We start from the raw sequence: 18966 nt of genomic DNA on the forward strand, positions 1-18966 counted from the left end.
CCAACTAATGAGCAAGGCCCCACAAAATCACTGTATTGAGCGAGGCCATACCTATTAGTCAGGTTTTTGCCGGGAGTATGCATACTTGACCACTGTTACTGGTGCAGACGCTAATGAATCCTTGCAGCACACAGTGTGTGCGTTTGGAAGTCTACAACCACACAGAATGACTGCAGTATTTTCATTCTAGACCAGGTTTGTTTAGAAAAGAACATCCTCTGGCCAAATATCCTATGAGGCTATACGGATGTGAAATAGATTGGTCCCATAACTTCGTTTGGAAGCCAATGTTTAACGCCAGGGCCACACGGGGCACTAGTGCGATCCTCGCATGACACTCGGCTCGCGCTGGCAGCACAGCAAGTGTCCCTGCGCCTGAGGTCCGACTGTGCGATCGGACCTCAGCTGTGGGGGGGGGGCGGGTCGCCACTGAGGAGGGATTTCTCTCCCTCTCTCCTCCATTGCCGGCTATTGCGATTCTCGCTCTGCACGCGTGGTACACCGGTGTACCGCGAGTGCAGTATGATTATTCTCTCGCCCCATTCACTTGAATAGGTGCGAGAGAAAAGAGTCTCGCATTACAATCACAGCATTCTACACTTGTTTTCTCGGTCCGATTAGGGCTGAGAAAATAATCGCTCATGTGCGCTTACACACAAGCTAAAATTGGTCCGAGTGGAAAGCAATGTTTTATCGCACTCCACTCGCACCGATTTTCTCGCCGTGTGGCTTAAGCCTAAAGCTGCAACTCCCAGACCCAATGGTGTTCTCACTTCGAACTTAAAACTGTTGGTACTGAGTACCACATTTTATTTGGTTCCTTTTAACATCTCATAAAGAAAGGAGGGAGAATTGCATGAAATGGAGTGATCTCCCGAAGTACAGCGGACAACAAAAGTGGGAAATCTGTAAAATAAAACTTCAACCAATTGCTGAGTGATGTCAGAGAAGGTGCATCATTTTGGCAACTTCTGTACAGCCTAGTAACGTTCATAAGTTATGTTGTGTGCTAAATAGATTTTCTCATGATGTAAATATGGTTGATTACGACATATGGACGCTATAGAGAGAGTTAACCTCATAGAGCCTGGACTGTCATCTGACATCATCTGTCTGGGAAATTCAGGAGGCCCATGTGCAAAAAAGATAGATGTCCAGTCCCACCCAAAATTAGCTTATTCATCCGAATTCGCTCTAATTTCTATTGGTCCGAAGAGTAAAGAAAGAAGAATATTGTATGGATATTACACTTTTGACTAACCTGCTATGTTATTTCTAGACTCAATTCAAATCCTAATGTGAATGCGTCCAACAAATCTGTTTTTTGTTCTTTTCAGGATCACAAAGCCTTTAACATTTGCAGACTGTGTTGGGAATGAACTACCTTTAGGATGGGAAATGGTTTACGATCAGCAAATTGGTGTTTACTATATGGACCATATAAACCGTAAGTTTTTAGTTCTAATAAGGTGTTTTGATTACTTGTCTCCGAAACCCATGTGCTTTATTGCAACGTCCAGATTTTTATGTACTGTCGTTCTACTGACAGGAGCATTTACCACTTTTGTAGGCAATTTGAACTTCTTTGTTACATTGCATAATAAGGAATGCTATTTCTATGCTTCAGGTTATCCAGAGACTCAGATTTTCTAAGAAGCTTAGGTCCATACCGCTCGTCACTCTCGTCATATGCATGTGTGTCGCCCAGGGCTATGGGGTACTCTGTCCCGGGCCGTATATTTACGGGGATGCTGTGTCACGGGTGTGTTATGGCCATTGCCCGGTTCCATGACCCTGAGGACGCTTTTAAAAAGGGTATATATCCATGGGAGATGAAAGAGTTTATATTGTGACACCGCTTGCGGCTAAGTAGTTGGAGCCGCCGCTGCACAGTTTATGCCTACTGGGGCTGGTGGTGCCTGCAGCTGGGAAGTTGGGCCCTTCGCAAGCAGGGCTGAGCCCCAGGGTGTAGATGATTGGGTGTGGCATAGGAAGAACGGAGACCACACGATGGGAATGAAGTGCAACTCTGGTTTTTACTCACAGCAGATGGTGACGCTGGACGGCTGGTTCAGACCTCTGGTCCCTGTAGTCCCAGTGCTGGTGTGGTACCCTAATGGCTTCTTTCGCCTGCACCTCTCTGTCGTTTTGTAGAACCCCGTAGCTTGGAGCGTCTGGGAGTCCCCTCATGTCAGTTGTCAGGCTTTCGTCCGTACGGCGGGCAGTGTGAACCCTGTAGGGTCGATATTCTGTTCCGGTCCCTGGCTCAATCGTTACTGCTTGTACCCCTGGATTCTTGGGGGATTCTTGGGTCAGTGAGGTCTGTGGAGGTCCCCTCACTGTGCTAGGCAGTTTAAAACGTTCACCTAACCTAGTGCGCTGTGCCCCGTCTGTGCGTTGGTTCCAGGGGTACCTCTTCGTACCCTCCCTTGCAGCCACACTCCTGTATCAGTCAGGCCACCGTTACACGACTCCCGTCTTGAGACACGTTTGTCTTCTCCACTCTATTCATTACTCTCCAGACTACTGTCTCTTCTCCTCCCCCTGGGTTGTTGGCTAGTGGACTGGATCGGCTTCACCCCTAGGTGACCATCCATTGGATCCCCAACTAGTCAGTCATCCCTGTCTGGGTGAGGGCACTGGGGATGTTATGTGTGTTGATTGGTACCGGCATTGGGCTTCCAGGCCCCTGGGGGTAGGTCCTGCATCCGTGACAGGATGCAGTACTCAGTAAAGCCCTGAAGGGTTCAGCGGTGCTACACATGCATGTTTGGTTTGTACCATTGTAAACTGCTAGTTGGAGTATATTTCTGGGATGGTCAATAAAATACATTAGGTTCTTTTCATTTGGGCTCCTAACTACAGAGAAACTTATCAATAGGTCCGTAATTATAGATGCATAAAAAGATTTTCTAAGAAGAATTATTTAAGAACTAGAATAAAAATAAAATTAAATATAAATCTCTAACTACCTTTTAGCCCTTTCGCAACAGAGCCGGTTTTTGCCTTCCTGATAGGGCCAATTTTTCCAGTGTCACTTTATGTAGTAATAACTGTGGAACCCTTCAATGGATCCCAGGGATTCTAAGATTATTTTTTTTCATGACACGTTGTACTTCATGTTAGTGGTAAATTTTAGTCAATATGAGTTGCATGTACCATTATAAAACAAACTAAAATAAGTTTACAAGTTTTTTTTTTTTCATTTTTTTTTCTTTTTTTTTTTAATTTTCAAACTTTTTTACCCTTAAACCAGACAGTTATATCACACAAAATCATTAATAAAGAACACTACCACATGTCTACTTTACATCAGCATAATTTGTGAAACATTTTCTTGTTACAAGTTTATCAGCAATTTCTTATTTTTTCCTCCAAATTCACAAAACTATTTTTTTTTTCAGGGACCACATCACATTTGAGGTGGCTTTGAGGGGCCTATGTGATAGAAAATCCCCAAAAGTGACATCATTCTAAAACTGCACCCCTCAAATTGCGCAAAACCACATTCAAGCAGTTTATTAACCCTTTAGATTCTTCACAGGAATTAAAGCAATGTGGAAAGAAAATATAGAAACATTTTCTCCAACAAAAATGTTGCTTTAGCCCCATATTTTTTTTATTTTTACAAGGGTAGCAAGAGAAAATGGACCATACAATTTGTTGCGCAATTTCTCTTCAGTACACTGATACCCCATATGTGGTAGAAAACTACTATTTGAGCTCATAGGAGGGCTTGGAAAATAAGGAGTACCAATTGACTTTTGCAGTGCAAAATTTGCTGTAATAGATAGGGGACACCATATTGCATTTGCAAAGCCACTGAGATGCCTATACAGTTGAAACCCCCCACAAGTGACCCCATTTTGGAAACTAGGAGCCCTCATGAAATTTTTTTTAGAGGTGTAGTGACCACCTTAAATCCACATATCTTCAGTGTTTACATTTACAGAAATGTTAGGGGTGAAATCACTTTTGTTGTTTCCTGCATATCATGGTGTATAGTTCACTGAACTTTAGAAATAAAATCTTGGGGTCAGAACTGGCAATGCATAGAGAGATCTGATGATCTGTAGTAATTGGACTTACTAGAGCAAAAATATTCGGTTCTTCTAAGAAAATAAAAAATGTAAAAATGCCTTTATTGCCCTGTATTGGTAAATCTCAGTGCATCGAGTATTATTCATCAGTGCCCAGTAATCAGGATTTGCCCGTGGTGTGTCACATCCAGGTCACTCGCCTTTTCTATCAGGTACCTTAGGATTTCCATCCATCACAGTCCAATCTGAAATCAGTCACTTTTTCCTAGAGTATAAATTTGTAGCAGTGATCTCAGTTTAATATTTTGCCTGTCTTCTTGCTGTCTTGTAGAAATCACGCAAATTGAGGACCCTCGAGAGCAATGGAGGAGAGAACAAGAGCGGATGCTGAAAGAATATTTGGTGGTAGCCCAGGAGGCTCTTAATGCCAAAAAGGAGATTTATCAAATCAAGCAGCAGCGGTTCGAGTTGGCTCAGGAAGAATATCAGCAACTCAATGACCTTTGCGAGGATGACAATCGTTCCTATGCCAGTTGTAAGTACATAGATGGGCCCTGCCTGTGATATCTAGCACAGCTTTGCTGCAAGGTGATAACATTTCTTCTACAACAATGCCAAAGCATAATTTCTAGTCTTGTTACACAGATCTACTGATGGATGCTGTTTTTTTCTGGTATAGGCTGACATGGGTGTTTGTCATGATTTTTCATAGAAATACATTATGCTGGTATGCACCTTTTGTTAGTGCTATTGGGTGTAATGAGAAAATGCAAAAACTGTTTGTGGAGAATAATTTGCACAGCATGATCGATTTTTTTTTTTTTTTTTTTTTTTTTTTTTTTTATGGTTTCTGAATTTCTATACATGGATGGTGGGCATTTGCATATATATCCTTAGGATAGGTCATCAATATCAGTATAGCTGAGAACCCCTTTAAAATTAATATTATACACTGTTCGAGAGGTGTACTGTTTTCCCTCCCTGTAGATCTTACATTTTATGAGGGACCACAGGTTCTCTATGGGGTTCAGATCAGGTGAACAAGGGGGCCATGTCATTATTTTTTCATCTTTTAGACCTTTACTGGCCAACCACGCTGTGGAGTAGTTGAATGCATGTGATGGAGTATTGTCCTGCAGGAAAATAATGTTTTTCTTTAACGATACCGGCTTCTTCCTGTACTACTGCTTGAAGAAGTTGTCTTCCAGAAACTGGCAGTAGGTCTGGGAGTTGAGCTTCACTCCATCCTCAATCTGAAAAGGTACCACAAGTTCACCTTTGATGATACCAGCCCATACCAGTACCCCACCTCCACCTTGCTGGCGTCTGAGTCGGAGTGGAGCTCTCTGCCCTTTACTGATCCAGCATCTGGCCCATCAAGAGTGACTCTCATTTAATCAGTCCATAAAACCTTTGAAAAATCAGTCTTGAAATATTTCTTGGCCCAGTCTTGACGTTTTATCTTCTGTTTCTTGGTCAGAGGTGGTGGTTTTCAGCCTTCCTTACCTTGGCCATGTCCCTGAGTATGGCACACCTTGTGCTTTTTGATACTCCAATAACGTCGCAGCTCTGAAATATGGCCAAACTGGTGGCAAATGGCATCTTGGCAGCTTCACGCTTGATTTTCCTCAATTCATGGGCAGTCATTTTGCGCCTTTCTTGGGACCCTGCTGACTATTTGCCATGAAACGCTTGATTGTTCGGTGATCACGATTCAAAAGTTTGTCAATTTCAAGACTGCTGCATCCCTCTGCAAGACATCTCACAATTTTGGAGTTTTCTGAGCTCGTCAAATTTCTTTTGATCCATTTTGCTAAAGGAAAGGAAGTTGCTTAATAATTAAGCACACCTTATATAGGGTGTTGATGTCATTACACCACACCCCTCCTCATTACAGAGATGCACATCACCTGATTTACTTAATTGGTAGTTGGGTCTCAAGCCTATACAGCTTGGAGTAGGACAACATGTATAAAAAGTATCATGTGATCAAAATACTCATTTGCCTAATAATTCTGCACACGGTGTATAACCCCACCCACACCACTGATTCGCAGCTTTCTGTGTACATTGTATATTGAGACAGAAAAATAGCAAAATAGCAAAAAGAGGATTAAATATCCTCCAAAATTTTGAATACTCACAGCAAGGTGGGAACTGCCCAGGCCAAAAAAAACCTAATGTACTATCAGGGTGCAGCCAAACCCCCAATAGATGGAGGTATCACAGGTGCACGAGGAGCAAATCACTCACACAACTCCAAAACATGGAGGAGGGTGAACTCTGCATGGTAAAATTGCACACTAGTGGCTTGCATAGGGCGCCGTTCACACAGGTGCATAGTAACCTAGTCAGCAGCCTATTACACGCCCATACTATTCGATCAGACGGGCTGCCCAGTATTTATGTGCACCATATAGGGACTGGGACTCCATTAAGCAAGTCCATATATTAAGGGGCCTGGCTGCACACTGTATAAAATGTTATGTGCCGAAAAATATATATACAAAATATATGGCCAAAAAAACGGTAGCCTACAAACCACGTCACGGTTCCTCATACTTGTAGGTCCCTACACTAATCTATACATATAGAAAAACATCAAAAAGAGGACTAAATATTCTCCACAATTTAGAATACTCACAGCGGGATAAAGCAGTGGAGAACTGCCCAGGCCACAAAACTAATGCACTAGCAGGATGCAGCCAGACCCCCAGTAGATGGAGGCATCACAGGTGCAAAAGAAGCAAATCACTCACACAACTCCAAAATATGGAGGGGGTGATCGCTGGATGGTAAAATTGCACACTAGTGGCTTGTATAGGGCGCCGACATGTAAGTGTGAACGGCGCCCTATGCAAGCCACTAGTGTTCAATTCCAATAGTGTGAGTATTCTAAATTGTGGAGGATATTTAGTCCTCTTTTTGCTATTTTGCTATTTTTCTATTTATATAGATTAGTGTAGGGACCATGACTGGGTTTGTAGGCTACCATTATTATGGCCATAATATCGACTAATACCTCAGATATTTTGTATATATATTTTTCTGCACATGACATTAAATACGGGATGCAGCCAGGCCCCTTAATGTTTGGACTTGCATAATGGAGACCCCGTCACTATATGGTGCACATAATTGCAGTGCAGCCTGCCTGATAGAATAGTATGGGCGTGTAATAGGCTCCTGACTAGGATACTATGCACTGTAAGTGTCAACAGCACCCTATACAAGCCACTAGTGTGCAATTTTACTATACAGCGATCACCCTCTCCATATTCTGCAGTTGTGTGAGTGATTTGCTCCTCTTGCACCTGTGATACCTCCATCTATTGGGCGTTTGGCTGCACCCTGATAGTGCATTAGTTTTTTTTTTTTTGCCTGGGCAGTTCACCACTGCTTTAACTTGCTGTGAGTATATTGAGACAAAGCTGCTAATCAGTGCTGGGTGGTGGGGTTGGACCAAGAGGCACAAGACTAGTCCTATACTGATAATTTCCTGCTGATAAAACAGTGATTTTATTGAAACAACTAAACACAGCCTAGTAAGTAAGACATCACTGGAATACCAAAATCCTGGTGACAGATTCCTTTTAAATTACTTTATTTTAGGTATGGTTTATTACAGATGTCACAAGTGAAAATGTTCATAACACTAATATAGTGGCCATGGTGGTTTAGCTAGGTCAAAACTCCTGGCAGGTTCCTTGTAATAGTATACTTTAGTATCATGACTGATTAATGTGTTAGAAGCCTATATGAAAGGCTGAAGATTTCTAGTCTATGTGAGCTTTCTGATGTATATTAAAATCAAAGAGGTGAAGTTCCCATGATGAGTTATTTGTGAGTTTTTGACGCTTCATATTTTCACTCCACCAAAAACACATTGTTACAATTGCTGCAAAGTGGATGGGATTTATACAAACCTCATACGCACTTTGCTTTTTCTTATGCGGTGTATACTGACCGGCGGTGCATGTTTGAAATTCAAAAACTTGTCAATTTCTTATGCTGCGTTATGTCCGGATTTTCCCTATAGAATTGTATTAGAAGTGGAAAATTGCATGTGAGTATTGTATTTCTGCTGCAGAAACACAGTAAAAGCACACGTGATCCAGACATGACTGCATGAGTAAAGTGTGGCCAAAGTCAAACACTAGAAAGTATCAAAAACAAAGCAGCTTTATATAAAACATGACGGACCAAGAAGAGAAAAAACCCCCCAGCAAGGTCAAAAACACGCATGTTAAAAAAATGCACTCAAAAACGCAATGAAAAGAACTCAAGTAACCTAATTTACATAATAGTAGAAATGCTGCAGAAAATCATCAAAAACTCACCAAATGCTCTCCGAGGGAATGTAGCCTCCGTCTCCATGAGATCAGCCTCCACGTAAAGCTGATCAGTCATAAGATGCACAGTATTAACTGAAAACATTATTACATAGTTATCTTAGACCTGGTAAATCTGATGTACTTACTTTAAAAATCCATATCAATAGAATAGAATAATAGAGTTGGAATGGACCTCCTGGGGCATCTAGTCCAACCCCCTGCTCAATGCAGGAATCACTAAATCATCCCAGACAGATGTCCGTCCAACCTCTTTTGAAAGACTTCCATTGAAGGAGAACTCACAACCTCTCGTGGCAGCCTGTTCCACTCATTGATCACCCTCACTGTCAAAAAGTTTTTTCTAATATCTAATCTGTGTCTCCTTTCCATCAGTTTCTTCCCATTGCTTCTAGTCTTTCCTTGTGAAAATGAGAATAAAACTGATCCCTCTACAGTATGACAGCCTTTAAGATATTTGTAGACCGCTATTAAGTCTCCTCTCAGTCTCCTCTCAGTCTTCTCTTTTGCAAGCTAAACAATCCTAAATCCTGTAACCGTTCCTCATAGGACATGGTTTGCAGACCAGTCACCATTCTGGTCACTCTTCTCTGAACTTGCTCCAGTTTGTTAATTGCTTTTTTAAAATGTGGTGCTCAGAACTGGACACAATATTCCAGATGAGGTCTGATCAAAGAGGAGTAAAGGGGAATAATGACTTCACGTGATCTAGACTGTATGCTTCTGCTAATACATCCTCGAATGGTGTTTGCCTTTTTTGCTCCTGCTTCACACTGTTGATGCATGTTCAGTCTGTCTATTAGTATACCCAAGTCTTTTTCACACATGCTGTTGGATAGCTCTATTCCTCCCATGCTGTTTATGCTCTTTTCATTATTGTTGCCAAGATGTACAGTACAGACCAAAAGTTTGGACACACCTCATTCAAAGAGTTTTCTTTATTTTCTGGACTCTGAAAATTGTAGATTCACATTGAAGGCATCAAAACTATGAATTAAAACATGCGGAATGAAATACTTAAAAAAATAAAAAAAAATGTGAAACAACTGAAAATATGTCTTATATTCTGGGCTCTTCAAAGTAGCCACCTTTTTGCTTTCATTACTACTTTGCACACTTTTGGCATTCTCTTGATGAGCTTCAAGGGGTAGTCACCGGAAATGGTTTTCCAACAGTCTTGAAGGAGTTCCCAGAAATGCTTAGCACTTGTTGGCCCTTTTGCCTTCACTCTGCAGTCCAGCTCACCCCAAACCATCTCGATTGGGTTCAGGTCTGGTGACTGTGGAGACCAGGTCATCTGGTGTAGCACCCCATCACTCTTCTTCTTGGTCAAATACACAGCCTGGAGGTGTGTTTGGGGTCATTGTGCTGTTGAAAAATGATGGTCCAACTAAACGCAAACCGGATGGAATAGCATGCTGCTGCAAGATGCTGTGGTAGGCATGCTGGTTTAGTATGCCTTCAATTATGAATAAATCCCCAACATTGTCACCAGCAAAGCACCATCACACCTCCTCCTCCATGCTTCATGGTGGAAACCAGGCATGTAGAGTCCATCCGTTCACCTTTTCTGCAAAGACACGGTGGTTGGATCCAAAGATCTCAAATTTGGACTCATCAGACCAAAGCACAGATTTCCACTGGTCTAATGTCCATTCCTTGTGTTCTTTAGCCCAAACAAGTCTCTTCTGCTTGTTGCTTGTCCTTAGCAGTGGTTTCCTAGCAGCTATTTTACCATGAAGGCCTACTGCACAAAGTCTCCTCATAATAGTTATTCTAGAGATGAGAAGGTGTATCCAAACATCTGGTCTGTACTGTGTGTGTGTGTGTGTGTGTGTGTGTGTGTGTGTGTGTGTGTGTGTGTGTGTGTGTGTGTATATGGATATAGATATGGAGATATATATATCTCTTTATTTTTTAATGGCACAATACAGAGCTGATTTGAACTTTTTATGTTTTTTTTTTTTTTTTAGTTTTGTTTTTTTAAATTTTCGCTTTTTTTACTTGTTTTACTTTTTACTATTCTTAATAGTCTCCTTAGGGGATTAGACACTCCGATCGTCTGATTGCTTGTGCTATACACTGCAGTGCTAAGGCATTGCTGCATATAGCAGAAATCACAGTCTCCTTTGAACGGCCACAGGCTGGGTATCAAAGGAGCGCTGTGAGGATAAGCATGGAGGTCTTCATCAGACCCTCTGTTGTCATAGCAACCCATCAGAGACCCACGATCATGTTATGGGCACGCCGATGAGAGCTTAGTATGGTGCACCTCTACGCCAGTTAATGTTAAATGCCGTTATGATAGTTTCACGGCGAGATGTAACCGGTTAATAATCCACTCTTCCCGCGATTGTTACAAGAAGGTCCTGGCTGTATTACACAGCTGTCACCTGCTGAGTATCTGGCGAGCTCACCCTATGAGCCTGCTCCATACACTGGCTTCCAACTTACGCAGTACATGTACAGCGGATATCATGAAGGGGTTAAAAAGCATTATTTTTAATTCATAGGCAGTGAGGGTGTATGCACACACAGCTGTAATGGTCTATCAAAACTCTGCAGTAACCTTTGATCCATGGCTAGGAACTATTGATTAAGCAACAGAGGCTTTTTGGTACGATGTTTGCCATATGTTGGCCATAAGTCAGAACTATGGTTAATTTTGCGGCAACCTTACAATGTCTCATGAAAGCCCACTAATGTGATCACATTGCTTTTTCTTGTATGTCTTGTAGTCTTAGTAGTCTGGTCGCTTTTTTCCACTCTTTAGATAAGAATGTCATCTGGCAGCGGCCTATGTGTGTAGGCCAAACATAAGACAAAGCCTTTCTTTATATAAACTACTGCAACCCACATGTTCCCACTGCGCTGCGTGAGCTAGTGATGCCGCATACATAACTAAAAAGGTTAATATTTCATTGGAGTAGTTTTCAAACAAACGGATCACAAAGCAGATATTGCCTAAATGTTATCGCACAAGGGAAGAGTCGTCATTTCTTAAAAACAGTATATCCCAGATTATTCTTCTCGGCCTTGTGGAGATTTTCCTGTGGTGAATCACAGCCGCCCACACTTCTGCTTGTGTTATATGAATGGACGCTGTCTGCCTGAAATGGTCAGGGAAGGTGATGTCATGGGAGAATGTGGAGCGGTGGCAGCAGATCTGAGTCTGTCATCTCTGTACATATTATTAGCCCGTAATATCAGCAGATAGCAGAAAAATATTGTAGTATTTAGAAACTCTACCCACGGATCCTGAATTCTTTTTATTATTTTATCTAATCTTGTCTGGATTTTTTCAATATAAATTTGAAGTTTTCTGTTCAGTTACACCATTTCATGAATTTGAAGGTTGTCACAGTCCCATACACGCTAACATCACGTCTCGCTATGAACTTGCTATATTTCTGCTCATTTTTACAGCACTTGATAATGTATGTGGGGTCTAAGCTCTGTAATGGTTTTGTGAATCTCAAGTGCCTTGTTCTTGCGTTCAGAATCTTCTGGCGAAACTGACCTATCTGATCATTTGCCGTAGATCTCCGAAATACTGAAAATGCTATTGTGATTTTTAGGGACTGAATTATAGCTCTTCTTAGCAGGGGCCAACTACTTATGTGTGAATGGAAAGCTGGAGTTCAGTGTGTACAAAACAGAACTGTGTCCCCGGTAATTACCCTTTTATTACAATCCAGTACAAACAAAGGACAAGTAGAACATTAAAGCTACAGTGCTTTATACCAAGAGATACGATAAAGGGAAGCTGTCACTAGTACGGGTGAGCGAACCTGAAAAGTAAAGTTTGGGGTTTGCACCGAACACGGATTTTACAAAAAATAAATTCACTGTTCAGGTTCTTTATGTATGCTAACCAGGCAAGCCAGCATTGCTGTGCTCAGGAACTCTGTGCTCAGCCCAGTGCGAGACGCCTGCAGTGTTGGAATGGCTCACACTGTGGGCAACAACAGCGTGATTGGATGTAGTGTGAACAAAAAAAAAGAGGAAAACCCTCACCCTCCCACCAACGAAAGTGATCTGTTTATGGCTGGCTGTATGTGGATGGAGAAGCAGAGTTGCCCAATTAGTGCCTTCCATTGGGGTTCAGGCAGTAGCGTAGCTACTGGGGGGCAGAGGGGGCGGTCGCTCCGGGCCCATGACTTAAAGGGGCCCACTCAGACGTACTGGCTCCCAGGGCCATGTTAAAACACCGTTTTTTGGTTTGTTTTAGACCCCCATTCCATTTTGCTAACTAGCAAAACCTGCGTTTTTTTTTTTTTTTTTTAAAGGGAGAGGGGATTTAAAACATGAGCTGCAGAAGCAGGGAAACGCTTATCTGAGTGTGACGACGGGCAGAGTGTGAGGGATAGACTGACGGAGGAAGGCAGAGTGTGACAGTGGCGTGAAAACAGTGACAGAACAGAGCAGAGTGTGACAAAGGGGTGCAAACTGTGACGGGTGCAGGGGGTGACAGAGGGGGACAGGCTGTGACAGAGGAGTGCATTGTGTGACAGAGGGGTGTATTGTGTAACAGAGGGGAGTCAGAGAGTGTCAGAGAGTGTCAGAGGAGTGTCAGAGTGTGATAGAGGGGGCAGGCAGTAAAAGAGCGGTGCAGGGTGTGACAGAGGGGTACAGGCTGTGACAAGGGGGGGGGGCACAGACTGTAACAGTGGGGTAAACATGGTTACCTGGTTAGGGGCTAATTAAGAAGTTTCATTCCCCCCCCACCCCGAGACGAAAACCTAGCTTTACCTCTGGGTTCAGGTCAAGTCTGGGTCCTAAACCGAACTTTATCTAAAGTCTGGCTGAACCCGCTCATCTCAAGTCTCTAGATTCATGCTGCCCGAACCACATAGTTGAATGGGACAGCAGGGTAGAATGGTCAATAGTATAACCAAAAAAAACAAAAAACATTTTCAGCCTACCGTTGTATGCCTTGAATGTGATGATGATGATTTTATTCATTTATATAGCGCTATTAATTCCATAGCACTTTACATACATTAGCAATACTGTCCCCATTGGGGCTCACAATCTAGAGTCCCTCTCTGTATGTCTTTGGAGTGTGGGAGGAAACCGGAGTACCCGGGGAAAACCCACGCAAACACGGGGAGAACATACAAACTCCTTGCAGATAGTGTCCTTGGTGGGATTTGAACCCAGGATCCTAGCGCTGCAAGACTGCAGTGCTAACCACTCAGCCACCGTGCGTCAAACGTTCCCTGATGCACGGAGGATCCCCAGGATTGTAGGCCCAGGGGAACGAACTTCAAAACATGTAGAAAAAACATTCAGCACCATAACAGGAATTCAACTAGGAAGATAAATTGTTTGTCTGTTTTTATTTAGATCATAATCTTAAAAATACATACAAAAATTAAAAAACGAGACCAAAAGCTGACATGTTTCAAACACTAAAATTTGGTCCTTACTCATAGGTCAAGTGACCTATGGACCTGTGAGTAAGGATCATGTTTTAGGGTCCGAAACATTTCAGGTTTTGGTCATGTTTTTTAATTTTGTTTGTATTTTTAACATTGTGATCTAAATAAAACAGAAATTTTTTTTTATCTATCTTCCTGATTGGATTCCTGTTATGGTGCTGGATGTTTTTTCTACATGTTTTGAAGTTCAATAATATAACACATCTCCTGACGAAACCTGTGTTCAGGTGAAACGCGCGTCGAGGTGGGCTCCCGGAGGCTACTACTCCATACCCCGCACACATGGCTGCAGGTAGTAATACTAGTTACTGAATGTGTTGTTATACATTTATACTATTGACCAATCCACCCTGCTGAATCATTTCAACTATTTACTAGTGGTACGCACACGTGTTAGTGACAGGTCGCATCTAGAGGCTCTTTCAATATGTGACGGATACTGCCACATTAGTGACAGATTTTTTTTTGGTTTGATACTGTTATAGGTAGGCACTCCTTATATGCACATACAGTGTATATGGATCTAGTTTCACAGATTATATATACTCCATGGTTATTTAGGTGTATCAGCTCTGTATGTATGATTGTGTAGGGTGACCTGCATTTTTCATGTTTACCATTGTATTGCAGCATAAGATTTCAGTTTTCTACAGACTTGCACACCTGCATAATTTTCTTGTTGCATGATATGTGAGGTGTGTGACCTCACACTAATTAGCCCCTTTTTTCTGTCTCTGTATTGTGTCCTCCTTCTCCCCTTGAGGGGTAATTATGATTGTGTATTTACTTGTGATGATTTTGTATTCAATAAAGTATATCATTTTCTTTATATCTACAGTCCTTGAAGTCTTTGTAGGTTTTTCAGGATGTGACATTGATACAAAACACTGACTGTCCCATTTTTTTCCACGTACATGTATATACGGATGTGTGAATGACGGCTCATACAGATCTTGAATTCTATTGAGCGCCTGAGCCTTTTTTTTCCTCACTTTTTTTTGTATGCAAGATCCATACAGCATCATTAGTAAATGTGTAAAGCATTGTGGTATTATTGTCTTCATTAAGATGTTCTAATTGATAATGGCTTTTTTTTTCCTTTTAGCTTTTTCAGGATTTTCCACAAACACAAAATATGATCCACATCAAATCAAGGCTGAAATAGCAAGTCGACGAGACAGGGTAATTTCACATATTGCTTAATTATAAAAATGTGTTGCCTTTATGTAGATGAGAACTCTGATATCATCTGCATATTGTACTGGGGCCTATAATCTTAAAGGAATTGTCGCATCTTATCATTTTCTCTGTCATGAAGAAAGGAGGGATTTTTGATTCTGTAGTATACAGCTTGTTGCATAGGTTACTGGCCACCTTTGCAATCTATCAGAGAATCAGCGGTGGCAGCGGTGGCCAGATCCTAGGTATGGAGTGCATACCGCTAGCAGGGCTCTATGCTTTAGACCTTGCAAGTAGTGTTGAGTGAGTAGTTAACTATTCGTACTAGCTATGCTGTTAGTGAGTACTGTCCGCTACTCACACTGCACGAAAAGTACGGCTTTCGGGTTACTCGGTACTTGGCAAGTATTTCCCATTAACTTACATTGCGCCCGCTACTCGTAAAGAATATGCGAGTAGCGGACAGTACTCGCTAACAGCATAGAGTACGAAACGAATAGTTAACTACTCGCTCAACACTACTTCCAAGCACTGCTCTGAAGATGGCCAGCCTGCTTGATGCAGCCATGTTCTGTGCCCCTGCACTTTTTCCATGCCGCAGAGGCAAAGTTCTCTGCTTTCTGCATGGTAGAGAGCACAGTTTGGACCTCCAGCACCACTATGCCACCGGTCCATACTGTCAATCTTAATGAGCTTACTGTGTCTTTGCAAGCTTTAAGACTGAAGGCATTGTGCTCCTGAAAAAAGAAAATAATAAAACCCCTTTAAGGGGTCTACTTTCCTTAACGCCATCACTTTTGAACAGAAGTCATAAGTACTTGACTTAAAGGGGTTGTTCTCTTTCATTAAAAGTTAAAGGGTATTCCCATCTCCAGGATCCTATCTCAATATGTAGTAGATGTAATAATAGCAAATACCTTCAATTAGAAATATAGTATAGTTCTCCTGATATAGTCATGTCTCCTACCTCATGAGAAGAGCATTGCAGTTTAGGTATCCATGGTTACGACCATGAGCAACTAACGAACTGTCACTATATGAGTGGACATAACCATGGATATGTAAGCTGCAATGCGCTGCACATGAGGAAAGAGTCATAGCTATACTATATTTGTAATTGGAGGTATTTGCTAATATTATTTTTACACCTACTACATATTGGGATGTGTAGGTGTAATGTTTCCCAAGACGTCGCCATTTCAGGTGTACACACAAGGATATGGTGTTTGCGAATTCCGCCGAACTCCCCCCCTCACCCAGTTACCAATTAGATTTTGTTTTTTGTTAAATCTGGGTAGCTCATCCAAAAAAATCCCGGACAGCCAATATTTTTTACAGACTCATTGGGAAAACATAGTAAATCATGGAGTTTCTAAGTGATACAAGTCTGCAGTCCGTAATTGTGAAATGAAGATGTTAACTGCATTCATTGAGCTGTGAAACAATAATTAAACTCAAAAGACCCTGAATAAGTTTCTCCAGCTTCAAATATAATCTCATATGATTAAAGTTCTATAAAGTATTATCCAGGAATTTCTTGATGATCGTCAGTCCTGCCCGTCACCAATAATGCTGATGTATCGGCCTGTATCGGGCAGGATGAGGCGAGGGAGCGGTGTGCTCATGAACACACTGGAGGCATGTCAGAGTCTGCTATATACTTTCTCCTTGGCTATTAACTAAAAGGCACGATATTTTGTGTAGACTTCTCATTTTAATATGCTTGTAAAAAGAAATTCTGCCAGTTGAGAAAATCTTACTGCTACAAACTATTGGGCATAGTAAATGGAAAACAGACAATTATGATGAACTGTGTATTACCATCGGATCATTTCTTAGCTTTCTAGGTTGAAACGAGAGCTGACACTGATGAAGCAAGAACTTCAGTTCAAAGAGAAGGGAGTGGAGACTCTGCAAGAGTAAGTTAATTACAGGCCTTGATGTAAAGCTGCAGATGTGTCCACCCTTACCTTTCTGTAAATATCCCAACCTTTTACAATCCGATCATTCAATACAATCTGTAGAAATTCTGGCAAAACCCTTGAGAAATTACTATTCACATCACAGCCTGTGGATGGACAGTAGAGACACATAAACCATAAACAACTCCCGACACAGTAATATTTTTATTTTCTTAAAGGTCTTCATCTCGCTCCACAAAAAATGTGAAGCTGAAAGAAAAGTCTATATTTTAACTAGTCTTGCTTATTTACGTGTACTCTTGATTGCTCTAGTTTTTCATATCTGTCTTGATGAGAGAGCGGGTTGGAGTGCGATGAGCCTAAATACTTTAGAGGCGTACACCTCTTATTTGCCCCCGAAGTGACAAGAAAGGGTGGGTGACTGGAAGGGAGCTCCTATGCTGGCCCTCAAACTGTGTACCCTATGCTATCTCTCAACCCAGAGGTACGTTTAAAGGTAGTGATGTCTGGGCCCTAGCGTCTCCCTATCTCCTGTCCTTGACCCTGATGGTAAGACCCCCCCACCACCCAAGGGGGAGGGCAAGGACAGAAGTCAAAACTCCACCAATATGACAGATGGGTAAAAACAAAATTCACTCACGTATTACCAACAATAGGGGACATAAAAAGGTGTACTGGGAGGGGTAACACAGAAAGGAGAAGGTAACCAAAACGGGCTACGCACATGCGTGCGTACACACACACACACACACACACACACACCCCTAAGCAGCAAGCACCTCCTCAGTGCTCCAGGCCTAGCTCCAGACTGAACTGAATAACCATCATCCTCTGATGGGAGCAGAGGGTTGTTATCCAGACCGGAAGTGGTCATCCGAGAAATCACCTGGGCACAGTTAATGAGCTTGCTGTTGGCAAGGAGAACTGACATTATCTCCGCGACATACCAAAAGAAAAACCTGTGTTTAATGTGTAGGGCCTCAGATGATAAGAGACCCTGAGCTTTTCGATAAACTCACCAAGAGGCGGCCAGGACATTAATGAATCAGGCGGCGCACAAAATGGCATACACCTCCATATATGCCTCGCTACAAAACTTACACCAGTTAGAGACTGGAGTAGGATTTGTGGTGTAATGAACTCCATATCTCATTGTGGATTTGATGAGCAGGGTGTGCCCTTCTCTAGATCCACCCACTTTATTAGAGCTGCGCAAGAATAGTGTGAAAACGCCAAAAGCAGCTGCACTTTTGCGCAGCCTCATATTGCATGAAAATTTGGGGACTTTTCAAAGCTTTTTGCATTAGCTTTCTGGTGTAAAATCTTTGAATTGTCACATTTGTGTTCTATGTTCCTTTCTCACATGCATGTTTTATAGAAAAATTCAGGATTAACTTGAATATGTCTGCAATTTGTGTGTGATGACGTGGCTGTGGAGTCACGAAGCAAAATTTCTGACTCTTCCACTTTTGCGCAATCTGACTTCAGCTCTCATCCTTTCATACATGCCTGATGCGTCATCCTGGGGTTACATGCACACGTTGAGTATTTGGCAAGTTGTTTTTTTTTTGCCTCAGAACTTGGTGAGTTTTTTTTTTACCTCAGTATTTGTAGCCAAAACGATGAATTGAACAATCAGAGGAAAAGTATAATAGAAACACGGGCACCATTTCTGTATTTATCACCCGCTCCTGGTTTTGGCTACAAATACTGAGGTAAGAAACCTCACCAAATACTTAGTGGTTACATGGCCTAAGGGTAAAACTGGCACATATGTGCAGTGTCCCAGCTATTTATGAGAGTAACAGTAGTCTGTGCAGGAAATTAGGACATTTATTCTAAAATATTAATCATACACGTAATAATTACATTTTGAACCTGGATTTGCAGTCAATGCATTTGTACGGACGCCAGCTCTGACGCCAGCCGTAGCTGTGTGTGACACCTTAGTCCTGTGAGGAGATTGGCACTACTGAAGGCTTCGCAATAAACGAGACCCAATCTAGCTTTTCATCTTATCCTGTTTTAA

General features: G+C 41.9%; 1 protein-coding gene across 1 annotated transcript in view; it reads left to right on the forward strand.

Moving 5' to 3' along the window:
- Window positions 1-18966, forward strand: part of WWC3 (WWC family member 3) — a 233001-nt gene that overhangs the window by 104657 nt on the left and 109378 nt on the right. The window contains 4 exon segments of the mRNA XM_075335493.1: window positions 1338-1447; window positions 4372-4575; window positions 14942-15018; window positions 16855-16934. Coding sequence (XP_075191608.1) covers window positions 1338-1447; window positions 4372-4575; window positions 14942-15018; window positions 16855-16934 — 471 coding nt within the window.

This window comes from Anomaloglossus baeobatrachus, chromosome 2 (genome assembly GCF_048569485.1).
Source record: "Anomaloglossus baeobatrachus isolate aAnoBae1 chromosome 2, aAnoBae1.hap1, whole genome shotgun sequence".
NCBI lineage: Eukaryota > Metazoa > Chordata > Amphibia > Anura > Aromobatidae > Anomaloglossus > Anomaloglossus baeobatrachus.